Source organism: Oncorhynchus gorbuscha, linkage group LG02 (genome assembly GCF_021184085.1).
Source record: "Oncorhynchus gorbuscha isolate QuinsamMale2020 ecotype Even-year linkage group LG02, OgorEven_v1.0, whole genome shotgun sequence".
NCBI classification, from domain to species: domain Eukaryota; kingdom Metazoa; phylum Chordata; class Actinopteri; order Salmoniformes; family Salmonidae; genus Oncorhynchus; species Oncorhynchus gorbuscha.
Genome location: NC_060174.1, coordinates 1,536,342 through 1,548,970, shown reverse-complemented (window position 1 = coordinate 1,548,970; position 12,629 = coordinate 1,536,342). Strand labels below are relative to the sequence as shown.

Genomic DNA, 12,629 nt, shown 5'->3' with positions numbered 1-12,629 from the left:
ACACCTGTTGTATTCAGCATTTCACTGTGAGGTCTACTACACCTGTTGTATTCAGCATTTCACTGTGAGGTCTACTACACCTGTTGTATTCAGCATTTCACTGTGAGGTCTACTACACCTGTTGTATTCAGCATTTCACTGTAAGGTCTACTACACCTGTTGTATTCAGCATTTCACTGTAAGGTCTACTACACCTGTTGTGTTCAGAATTTCACTGTGAGGTCTACTACACCTGTTGTATTCAGCATTTCACTGTAAGGTCTACTACACCTGTTGTATTCAGCATTTCACTGTAATGTCTACTACACCTGTTGTATTCAGCATTTCACTGTGAGGTCTACTACACCTGTTGTATTCAGCATTTCACTGTAATGTCTACTACACCTGTTGTGTTCAGCATTTCACTGTGAGGTCTACTACACCTGTTGTATTCAGCATTTCACTGTAAGGTCTACTACACCTGTTGTATTCAGCATTTCACTGTAATGTCTACTACACCTGTTGTATTCAGCATTTCACTGTGAGGTCTACTACACCTGTTGTATTCAGCATTTCACTGTAATGTCTACTACACCTGTTGTATTCAGCATTTCACTGTGAGGTCTACTACACCTGTTGTATTCAGCATTTCACTGTAAGGTCTACTACACCTGTTGTATTCAGCATTTCACTGTAAGGTCTACTACACCTGTTGTATTCAGCATTTCACTGTGAGGTCTACTACACCTGTTGTATTCAGCATTTCACTGTAAGGTCTACTACACCTGTTGAATTCAGCATTTCACTGTGAGGTCTACTACACCTGTTGTATTCGGCATTTCACTGTGAGGTCTACTACACCTGTTGTATTCAGCATTTCACTGTGAGGTCTTCTACACCGGTTGTATTCAGCATTTCACTGTAAGGTCTACTACACCTGTTGTATTCAGCATTTCACTGTGAGGTCTACTACACCTGTTGTATTCAGCATTTCACTGTAAGGTCTACTACAACTGTTGTATTCAGCATTTCACTGTAAGGTCTACTACATCTGTTGTATTCAGCATTTCACTGTGAGGTCTTCTACACCGGTTGTATTCAGCATTTCACTGTGAGGTCTATTACACCTGTTGTATTCAGCATTTCACTGTAAGGTCTACTACACCTGTTGTATTCAGCATTTCACTGTGAGGTCTAGTACACCTGTTGTATTCAGCATTTCACTGTGAGGTCTACTACACCTGTTGTATTCAGCATTTCACTGTGAGGTCTATTACACCTGTTGTATTCAGCATTTCACTGTGAGGTCTATTACACCTGTTGTATTCAGCATTTCACTGTGAGGTCTACTACACCTGTTGTATTTGGCACGTGACAAATAACATTTGATTTGACACACAGAGACACACCAGACAGGGCACTGCGATAGAAATACCAGCTCCTTGGAATAAACATGAACAGGCTGTTATTAATAACAGAGGACTCTTCAACAACAACCTGCACATACACACTCACACACCTCCCCCTTACTAACCTGGGCAGCAGGGCGGCTACAGGAGTGATGACACAGAGCAGGTAGAAGAGCGGTTCCCCCAGAAGTCTCTGCATGGTCCAGTAAGGGTTGGAGGGGGAGTAGCATGTGGGACAGGAAGCGTTGTAACACAGAGCCACAGTAAAGAAGAGACCCACACTGAAGGTGATGGACACCCAGTTCATCCACGTCTGGAGGGAAAAAGGGGAGAGGAGGAAGAACAGGGAGAGGAGGGAGGGAGAAGACAGGAGAGGAGGGAGGGAGAAGATAGGAGAGGAGGGAGGGAGAAGACAGGAGAGGAGGGAGGGAGAAGACAGGAGAGGAGGGAGAAAACAGGAGAGGAGGGAGGACAGGAGAGACAGGAGAGGAGGGAGAAAACAGGAGAGGAGGGAGAAAACAGGAGAGGAGGAGAGGGAAAGACATGAGGAGGGAGAAGACATGAGGAGGGAGAAGACATGAGGAGGGAGAAGACATGAGGAGGGAGAAGACATGAGAGGAGGGAGAAGAAGACAGGAGGGAGGAGAGGAGGGAGAAGACATGAGGAGGGAGAAGACAGGAGAGGAGGGAGGGAAGACAGGAGAGGAGGGAGGGAGACAGACAGGAGGGAGGAGGGAGGGAGAAGACAGGAGAGGAGGGAGAAGACATGAGGAGGGAGAAGACATGAGGAGGGAGAAGACATGGAGGAGGAGGGAGAAGACAGGAGAGGAGGGAGAAGACAAGAGGAGGGAGAAGACAAGAGGAGGGAGAAGACAAGAGGAGGGAGAAGACAAGAGGAGGGAGAAGACAAGAGGAGGGAGAAGACATGAGGAGGGAGAAGACATGAGGAGGGACATGAAGGGACATGAGGAGGGAGAAGACATGAGGAGGGAGAAGACATGAGGAGGGAGAAGACATGAGGAGGGAGAAGACATGAGGAGGGAGAAGACAGGAGAGGAGGGAGAAGACAGGAGAGGAGGGAGAAGACAGGAGAGGAGCGAGAAGACAGGAGAGGAGGGAGAAGACAAGAGAGGAGGGAGAAGACAAGAGGAGGGAGAAGACATGAGGAGGGTGAAGACAGGAGAGGAGGGAGAAGACAGGAGAGGAGGGAGAAGACAGGAGAGGAGGGAGAAGCGGGGAGAAGACAGGAGAGGAGGGAGAAGACAGGAGAGGAGGGAGGGAGAAGACAGGAGAGGAGGGAGGGAGAAGACAGGAGAGGAGGGAGAAAACAGGAGAGGAGGGAGAAAACAGGAGAGGAGGGAGAAAACAGGAGAGGAGGGAGAAAACAGGAGAGGAGGGAGAAGACATGAGGAGGGAGAAGACATGAGGGAGGGAGAAGACAGGAGGGAGAAGACATGAGGGAGGGAGAAGACAGGAGAGGGGAGGGAGAAGACAGGAGAGGAGGGAGAGAGACATGAGGAGGGAGAAGACAGGAGAGGAGGGAGAAGACATGAGGAGGGAGAAGACATGAGGAGGGAGAAGACAGGAGAGGAGGGAGGAGGGAGAAGACAGGAGAGGAGGGAGGGAGAAGACAGGAGGGAGGGAGAAGACATGAGGAGGGAGAAGACATGAGGAGGGAGAAGACATGAGGAGGGAGAAGACAGGAGAGGAGGGAGAAGACAGGAGAGGAGGGAGAAGACAAGAGGAGGGAGAAGACATGAGGAGGGAGAAGACATGAGGAGGGTGAAGACATGAGGAGGGTGAAGACAGGAGAGGAGGGAGAAGACAGGAGAGGAGGGAGAAGACAGGAGAGGAGGGAGAAGACAGGGAGGAGGGAGACAGGAGAGGAGGGAGAAGACAGGAGAGGAGGGAGAAGACAGGAGAGGAGGGAGAAGCGGGGAGAAGACAGGAGAGGAGGGAGAAGCCGAGGGGAGAGGGGGAAGATGAGGGGAGTGGCGGAAGTGGTGGAAGCGGAGGAAGAGGGGAGAGGAACAAACGGAATTAGAGACTCAAAGCCAGATGAGTACACAGGACTGACAAACCACTGGCTGACTATCCACCTACCTAGGATCGGTTCAAAGAGGCACGCAGTGTGACGCGGTGCAGTGTGACGCGGTGCAGTGTGACGCGGTGCAGAGTGACGCGGTGCAGTGTGACGCGGTGCAGTGTGACGCGGTGCAGAGTGACCCCGTGCAGAGTGACGCGGTGCAGTGTGACGCGGTGCAGAGTGACGCGGTGCAGAGTGACCCCGTGCAGAGTGACGCGGTGCAGAGTGACGCGGTGCAGAGTGACGCGGTGCAGAGTGACGCGGTGCAGTGTGACGCGGTGCAGAGTGACGCGATGCAGTGTGACGCGGTGCAGAGTGACGCGATGCAGTGTGACGCAGAGTGACAGAGTGACCCCGTGCAGAGTGACCCGGTGCAGTGTGACCCCCCGTGCAGTGCAGAGTGACGCGGTGCAGTGTGACCCCGTGCAGTGTGACGCGGTGCAGTGTGACCCCGGTGCAGTGTGACGCGGTGCAGTGCACGTGTGCACGCGGTGCAGAGTGACGCGGTGCAGTGTGACGAGGTGCAGTGTGACGCGGTGCAGAGTGACGCGGTGCAGTGTGACGCGGTGCAGAGTGACGCGGTGCAGAGTGACGCGGTGCAGAGTGACGCGGTGCAGAGTGACGCGGTGCAGTGTGACGCGGTGCAGAGTGACGCGGTGCAGAGTGACGCGGTGCAGAGTGACGCGGTGCAGTGTGACGCCGTGCAGTGAGACGCGGTGCAGTGAGACGCGGTGCAGTGAGACGCGGTGCAGTGTGACGCCGTGCAGTGTGACGCGGTGCAGTGTGACGCCGTGCAGTGTGACGCGGTGCAGTGTGCAGGAGACGCGGTGCAGTGAGTGACCGCCGTGCAGTGTGACGCCGTGCAGTGTGACGCGGTGCAGAGTGACCCCGTGCAGAGTGACCCGTGCAGAGTGACGCGGTGCAGAGTGACGCCGTGCAGAGTGACGCCGTGCAGAGTGACCCCGTGCAGAGTGACCCCGTGCAGAGTGACCCCGTGCAGAGTGACCCCGTGCAGAGTGACCCCGTGCAGAGTGACCCGGTGTAGACAGTTTACAGAACGCACCAGCTGGACCGTGGGAGTGAAGGAGGGAGTACCAACTGTCAGCCTGATATACAGTCACTGACACTGCAGTCTTCTGGTTCAATCTAACCAACTATCTATGAATGAACAACTCTAAATGACTTGATTCACTGGAAATTCAGAAAGGCTTTTATTTAGCCCCCCCCCAAAAAAAAAAAACTGTCCAAAACTCTTCATTTAATTTTCAAATTAATTGATTTACAAAGTAGCCCATATTCAATATTTTGTCATTGAGGCTTTTAGACAACCAGTAGGAGAATCTTCTTACCCAGGTCTTGGTCTCCAAGCCCAGGTGTATCAGTATAGTAAACAGAGCCAGGGTGGTGATGGGGGTTCCCCAGGTCAACAAGTCCACATCAGAGTCAGCATAGGCCTGGAGGAGATGGACAGACAGACAAAGGGATCAGTGGTCTGTGAGAGAGAGAAAGATGTCATGACAGGGTTCTTACATAGATTTTATGTTCATCCATCAAAGTGCTCCAAAAGAAACCAATCCTAACTCACACAGAGGGTATAAACCAATAATAACTCACACAGAGGGTGTAACCAATCCTAACTCACACAGAGGGTATAAAGAAACCAATAACTAACAGAGGGTCACAATCAACTAGAGGTATAAAGTAACCAATAATAACTCACACAGTAGGGAAACCAATAAAGAGGGTGTAAAGTAACAGACCAGGCTTTGGGGTAGAAGGCATCTATCATGGTCATCCAGAACATATATGGCTTGTATTCCTGAAACACAAACATGAGCATTTCACATCATCATGGTCATCAGAACATATATGGCGCTCAGAGCAGCACATCATCAACAACACGCTCAGAGCAGCACATCATCAGCCAGCTGGGTATGGTGTCCCTGTTGGACCGCAGCCAGCTGGGTATGGTGTCCCTGTTGGACCACAGCCAGCTGGGTATGGTGTCCCTGTAGGACCACAGCCAGCTGGGTATGGTGTCCCTGTTGGACCACAGCCAGCTGGGTATGGTGTCCCTGTTGGACCACAGCCAGCTGGGTATGGTGTCCCTGTTGGACCACAGCCAGCTGGGTATGGTGTCCCTGTTGGACCACAGCCAGCTGGGTATGGTGTCCCTGTTGGACCACAGCCCGCTGGGTATAGTGTCCCTGTTGGACCACAGCCTATAATTTCCACCTGTTGTCTATTCCATTTGCACAACAGCATGTGACATTTATTGTCAATCAGTGTTGCTTCCTAAGTGGACAGTTTGATTTCACAGAAGCGTGATTGACTTGGAGTTACATTGTGTCGTTTAAGTGTTCCCTTTATTTTTTTGAGCAGTGTATTTACTTTACACATCAACGTCGGACCTGAGTTCTGCTCGTTCAGGTAGAGCTAACGTAGTTCTAATCTATCACTAGTCATTAACACCTCTGAGTTCTGCTCGTTCAGGTAGAGCTAACGTAGTTCTAATCTATCACTAGTCATTAACACCTCTGAGTTCTGCTCGTTCAGGTAGAGCTAACGTAGTTCTAATCTATCACTAGTCATTAACACCTCTGAGTTCTGCTCTAATCTATCACTAGTCATCAGGTAGAGCTAACGTAGTTCTAATCTATCACTATCACTAGTCATTAACACCTCTGAGTTCTGCTCGTTCAGGTAGAGCTAACGTAGTTCTAATCTATCACTAGTCATTAACACCTCTGAGTTCTGCTCGTTCAGGTAGAGCTAACGTAGTTCTAATCTAACACTAGTCATTAACACCATATCCTCTATCACTAGTCATTAACACCATATCATCTATCACTAGTCATTAACACCATATCATCTATCACTAGTCATTAACACCTCTGAGTTCTGTCCGTTCATGTAGAGCTGAGGCAGTTCTTGGAGGGTCTCTGAGGATACATCTTTATCCAGGGTCCCGGTGATGAGTTGAGGGAAGGCAGAGAACATGAGGTTGAAGAAGATCAGATACCACTGGTCTATCATGGCTGACCCAGAGAAACCACAGTAGAACTGGTACCAGAAGATCAGCGCTACGAACATCTGGGGAGGACAGAGAGGGAGATGGGGAGACGAAGAGAGGGAAGGAGAGAGAGAGGGGAGAGAGGTAGGGAGGGGGAGAGGAAGGAGAGAGAGAGGGAGGGTGAGGGAGGGGGAGAGGAAGGAGAGAGAGAGGGAGATGAGTCGACTGAGGTTCTACAGCTGTTCAGTCTGTGGGCTGGAAATAAATGTACAGCTCTTTCAGGGTACCACTGCAGTCTCGGCCCGGATCAGTCTCGGCCAACTCACAAATTCAGAACTATATTTCTAATGGTGATTGATTTGTAGATTTGGGTCTTTTTTTTGTGTGACCAACTTTTAATTTAGTTTGTCATTTTACAGAATCGGGTAATTGATGTCTTCACTATTATTTTACAATGTAGAAAACCCTGGACTGATTTATCTGTGTCCAAACTGATTGTCTCTGCCTTATATTTCTGAACTGTGCTTCTCTTCTGAACATAAAACCAGTTTGATCAACACGATAATGAAGCCATGCCTCTACCTTATATTTCTGAACAGCTGAAATCAAATTAAAGCTTGGTGGAGATTTGAACCAACATTACCCCCCCCCCCAAAACATATATATATATACACACTGTATGAAGGCTGTCTGTTTTAATAAGAACTTCGGTCCTTCTGTAGCTCAGTTGGTAGAGCATGGCGCTTGTAACGCCAGGGTAGTGGGTTCGATCCCCGGGACCACCCATACGTAGAATGTATGCACACATGACTGTAAGTCGCTTTGGATAAAAGCGTCTGCTAAATGGCATATATTATTATTATATTATTAACTACAAAACGGCAGCAGAGTCACGGAGTCAATGAGCAGCAATGGAAAGGACTCGGAGAGGGGGGAAGAGGCCAGCAGAGTCACGGAGTCAATGAGCAGCAATGGAAAGGACTCGGAGAGGGGGGGAAGAGGCCAGGACTCGGAGAGGGGGGAAGAGGCCAGCAGAGTCACGGAGTCAATGAGCAGCAATGGAAAGGACTCGGAGAGTGGGGGGAGAGGCCAGGACTCGGAGAGGGGGAAGAGGCCAGCAGATTCACGGAGTCAATGAGCAGCAATGGAAAGGACTCAGAGAGGGGGGAGGGGGAGGCCAGGACTTGGAGAGGGGGGGAAGAGGCCAGCAGAGTCACGGAGTCAATGAGCAGGCCAGCGGATCCTGCACATGCGCAGAAATATGTATATCTTTATAGAGAAAATGACAGAAGCGCAGCTCATTTAGCCTGATGATGTTTCATGTCTGTTGATTCAATGTTCTTTATGACGAGGATCTGTTCTGTATGTGAACCTGTATAACTATGTATAGTTAAATTCAATACCTGATCGCCATATCAAGCCAAGTTGAGTTAGTGTAGGTTGTTAAAAACAGGGACAAAAATACACATACAGTTGAAGTCGGGAGTTTACATACACCCTCGCCAAATAAATTGAAGCTCAGTTTTTCACAATTCCTGACATTTAATCCAGGTAGAAATTGCCTGTCTTAAGTCAGTTAGGATCACCACTTCATTTTAAGAATGTGAAATGTCAGAATAATAGTAGAGAGAATGATTTATTTCAGCTTTTATTTTCTTTCATCACATTCCCAGTGGGTCAGAAGTTTACATACACTCAATTAGTATTTGGTAGCATTGCCTTTAAAAATGGTTAATCTTGGGTCAAACATTTCGGGTAGCCTTCCACAAGCTTCCACAATAAGTTGGGTGAATTATGGCCCATTCCTCCTGACAGAGCTGGTGTAACTGAGTCAGGTTTGTAGGCCTCCTTGCTCGCACAAGTTTTTTCAATTCTGCCCACAAATGTTCTATAGGATTGAGGTCAGGGCTTTGTGAGGGCCACTCCAATAACTTGACTTTGTTGTCCTTAAGCCATTTTGCCACAACTTTGGAAGTATGCTTGGGGTCATTGTCCATTTGGAAGACCCATTCGCGACCAAGCTTTAACTGATGTCTTGAGATGTTGCTTCAATTTATCCACATAATTTTCCGTCCTCATCTATTTTGTGAAGTGCACCAGTCCCTCCTGCAGCAAAGCACCCCCACAACATGATGCTGCCACCCCCATGCTTCACGGTTGGGATGGTATTCTTCAGCTTGCAAGCCTCCCCCTTTTTCCTCCAAACATATCGATGGTCATTATGGCCAAACAGTTCTATTTTTGTTTCATCAGAACAGAGGACATTTCTCCAAAAAGTACAATATTTATATATATTATATTATATTATATTATATATATAATATATTTGTCCTCACGTGCAGTTGAAACTGTAGTCTGGCTTTTTATGGCGGTTTTAGAGCAGTGGCTTCTTCCTTGCTGACCGGCCTTGCAGGTTATGTTGATATAGGACTTGTTTTCCTGTGGATATAGATACTAGTGTACCTGTTTCCTCCAGCATCTTCACAAGGTCCTTTGCTGCTGTTCTGGGATTGATTTGCAGTTTTCAGACCAAAGTACGTTCATCTCTAGGAGACAGAACGCGTCTCCTTCGTGAGCGGTATGACGGCTGCGTGGTCCCATGGTGTTTATACTCGCATACTATTGTTTGTACAGATGAACATGGCACCTTCAGGAGTTTGGAAATTGCTCCCGAGGATGAACCAGACTTGTGGAGGTCTACAAATTTTTTCCTGGTGTCTTGGCTGATCTCTTTTCATTTTCCCATGATGCCAAGCAAAGAGGCACTGAGTTTGAAGGTAGGCCTTGAAATACATCCACAGGTGCACCTCCAATTGACTCAAATGGTGTCAATCAGCCTATCAGAAGCTTCTAAAACCATGAAATCATTTTCGGGAATTTTCCAAGCTGTTTAAAGGCACAGTCAACTTAGTGTATGTAAACTTCTGACCCACTGGAAATTTGATACAATCCTTTGACCACCAAACATCATCAGTCATGTCCTGTTCATTTCCTGTTAATTTTCTCAAATGTTGTATCCCCACTGTTTGAACCCCAGCAGACGATCGCAAGTCCAACCATTACTTTTAGCTGTGTGTGTGTGTGTGTGTGTGTGTGTGTGTGTGTGTGTGTGTGTGTGTGTGTGTGTGTGTGTGTGTGTGTGTGTGTGTGTGTGTGTGTGTGTGTGTGTGTGTGTGTGTGTGTGTGTGTGTGTGTGTGTGTGTGTGTGTGTGTGTGTGTGTGTGTGTGTGTGAGTGTGAGAGACTCACAGCGTTCTTGTAGAAGAAGTACAGTATCATGTTGGCCAGTCTGGAGTAACACCAGTGACCATGGACCAGCAGGAGCTTCTGAAGGTTCCGGAAACGCGGTAGGGCAAAGTCGCTAGCCATCACAGCCTGTAGAGAGAGAGACACACAAAATACTCAGAAAGAGAAAGACACAAAATACTCAGAGAGAGATTAACACATGTTTCCCATGCCAATAAAGCCCTTGAATTGAATTGAGAGAGAGAGAGAGAGAGAGACAGAATACTCAGAGAGAGAGAGACACAAAATACTCAGAGAGAGAGAGAGAGACACACACAGAATACTCAGAGAGAGAGACACACAAAATACTCAGAGAGAGAGAGAGACACAAAATACTCAGAGAGAGAGAGAGACACACAAAATACTCAGAGAGAGAGAGAGACACATAATACTCAGAGAGAGAGAGAGAGACACAAAATACTCAGAGAGAAAGAGACACAAAATACTCAGAGAGAGAGAGAGACACACAAAATACTCAGAAACAGAAAGAGACACAAAATACTCAGAAAGAGAAAGAGACACAAAATACTCAGAGAGAGAGACACACACAGAATACTCAGAGAGAGAGAGAGAGACACAAAATACTCAGAGACACAAAATACTCAGAGAGAGACACAAAATACTCAGAGAGAGAGATAGAGACACACAAAATACTCAGAGAGAGACACACAAAATTCTCAGAGAGAGAGAGACACACAGAATACTCAGAGAGAGAGAGAGACACACAAAATACTCAGAGAGAGAGACACACACAGAATACTCAGAGAGAGAGACACAAAATACTCAGAGAGAGAGAGACACAAAATACTCAGAGAGAGAGAGACAAAATACTCAGAGAGAGAGAGAGAGACAAAATACTCAGAGAGAGAGAGAGACAAAATACTCAGAGAGACACACACAGAATACTCAGAGAGAGAGACACACAAAATACTCAGAGAGAGAGAGAGACACAAAATACTCAGACAAAATACTCAGAGAGAGAGAGAGAGAGAGACAAAATACTCAGAGAGACACACACAGAATACTCAGAGAGAGAGAGACACAAAATACTCAGAGAGAGACACAAAATACTCAGAGAGAGAGAGAGACAAAATACTCAGAGAGACACACACAGAATACTCAGAGAGAGAGAGAGAGACACAAAATACTCAGAGACACAAAATACTCAGAGAGAGACACAAAATACTCAGAGAGAGAGATAGAGACACACAAAATACTCAGAGAGAGACACACAAAATTCTCAGAGAGAGAGAGACACACAGACTACTCAGAGAGAGAGAGAGACACACAAAATACTCAGAGAGAGAGACACACACAGAATACTCAGAGAGAGAGACACAAAATACTCAGAGAGAGAGAGACACAAAATACTCAGAGAGAGAGAGAGAGAGAAAAATACTCAGAGAGAGAGAGAGACAAAATACTCAGAGAGAGAGAGAGACAAAATACTCAGAGAGACACACACAGAATACTCAGAGAGAGAGACACACAAAATACTCAGAGAGAGAGAGAGACACAAAATACTCAGAGAGAGAGAGAGAGAGAGACACAAAATACTCAGAGCGAGAGAGAGACAAAATACTCAGAGAGAGAGAGAGACACACACAAAATACTCAGAGAGACACACACAGAATACTCAGAGAGAGAGAGATAGAGACACAAAATACTCAGAGAGAGAGAGACACACACAGAATACTCAGAGAGAGACACACAAAATACTCAGAGAGAGAGAGAGAGACAAAATACTCAGAGAGAGAGAGAGACAAAATACTCAGAGAGACACACACAGAATACTCAGAGAGAGACACACAAAATACTCAGAGAGAGAGAGACACGAAATACTCAGACAAAATACTCAGAGAGAGAGAGAGAGAGAGACAAAATACTGAGAGAGAGAGAGAGACACACACAAAATACTCAGAGAGACACACACAGAATACTCAGAGAGAGAGATAGAGACACAAAATACTCAGAGAGAGAGAGACACACACAGAATACTCAGAGAGAGACACACAAAAAATACTCAGAGAGAGACACACACAGAATACTCAGAGAGAGAGAGAGACACAAAATACTCAGAGAGAGAGAGACACACAGAATACTCAGAGAGAGAGAGAGACACACACAGAATACTCAGAGAGAGAGAGAGAGACACAAAATACTCAGAGAGAGACACACAGAATACTCAGAGAGAGAGAGAGACACAAAATACTCAGAGAGAGACACAAAATACTCAGAGAGAGACACACACAAAAATACTCAGAGAGACACAAAATACTCAGAGAGAGAGAGAGAGACACAAAATACTCAGAGAGAGAGACACAAAATACTCAGAGAGAGAGACACAAAATACTCAGAGAGAGACACAAAATACTCAGAGAGAGAGACACAAAATACTCAGAGAGAGAGACACAAAATACTCAGAGAGAGACACAAAATACTCAGAGAGAGAGAGACACACACAGAATACTCAGAGACACACAAAAAATACTCAGAGAGAGACACACACAGAATACTCAGAGAGAGAGAGAGACACAAAATACTCAGAGAGAGAGAGACACACAGAATACTCAGAGAGAGAGAGAGACACACACAGAATACTCAGAGAGAGAGAGAGAGACACAAAATACTCAGAGAGAGACACACAGAATACTCAGAGAGAGAGAGAGACACAAAATACTCAGAGAGAGAGAGAGAGACACAAAATACTCAGAGAGAGACACAAAATACTCAGAGAGAGAGACACACACAAAAAATACTCAGAGAGACACAAAATACTCAGAGAGAGAGAGAGAGACACAAAATACTCAGAGAGAGACACAAAATACTCAGAGAGAGACACAAAATACTCAGAGAGAC

General features: G+C 46.8%; 1 protein-coding gene across 1 annotated transcript in view; it reads right to left on the bottom strand.

The window, feature by feature from the left end:
• The window catches only part of atp10a (ATPase phospholipid transporting 10A), a 139,859-nt gene that overhangs the window by 15,626 nt on the left and 111,604 nt on the right, over nt 1-12,629 (bottom strand). The window contains 6 exon segments of the mRNA XM_046299581.1: nt 1,514-1,701; nt 4,823-4,927; nt 5,207-5,242; nt 5,245-5,292; nt 6,366-6,566; nt 9,735-9,860. Coding sequence (XP_046155537.1) covers nt 1,514-1,701; nt 4,823-4,927; nt 5,207-5,242; nt 5,245-5,292; nt 6,366-6,566; nt 9,735-9,860 — 704 coding nt within the window.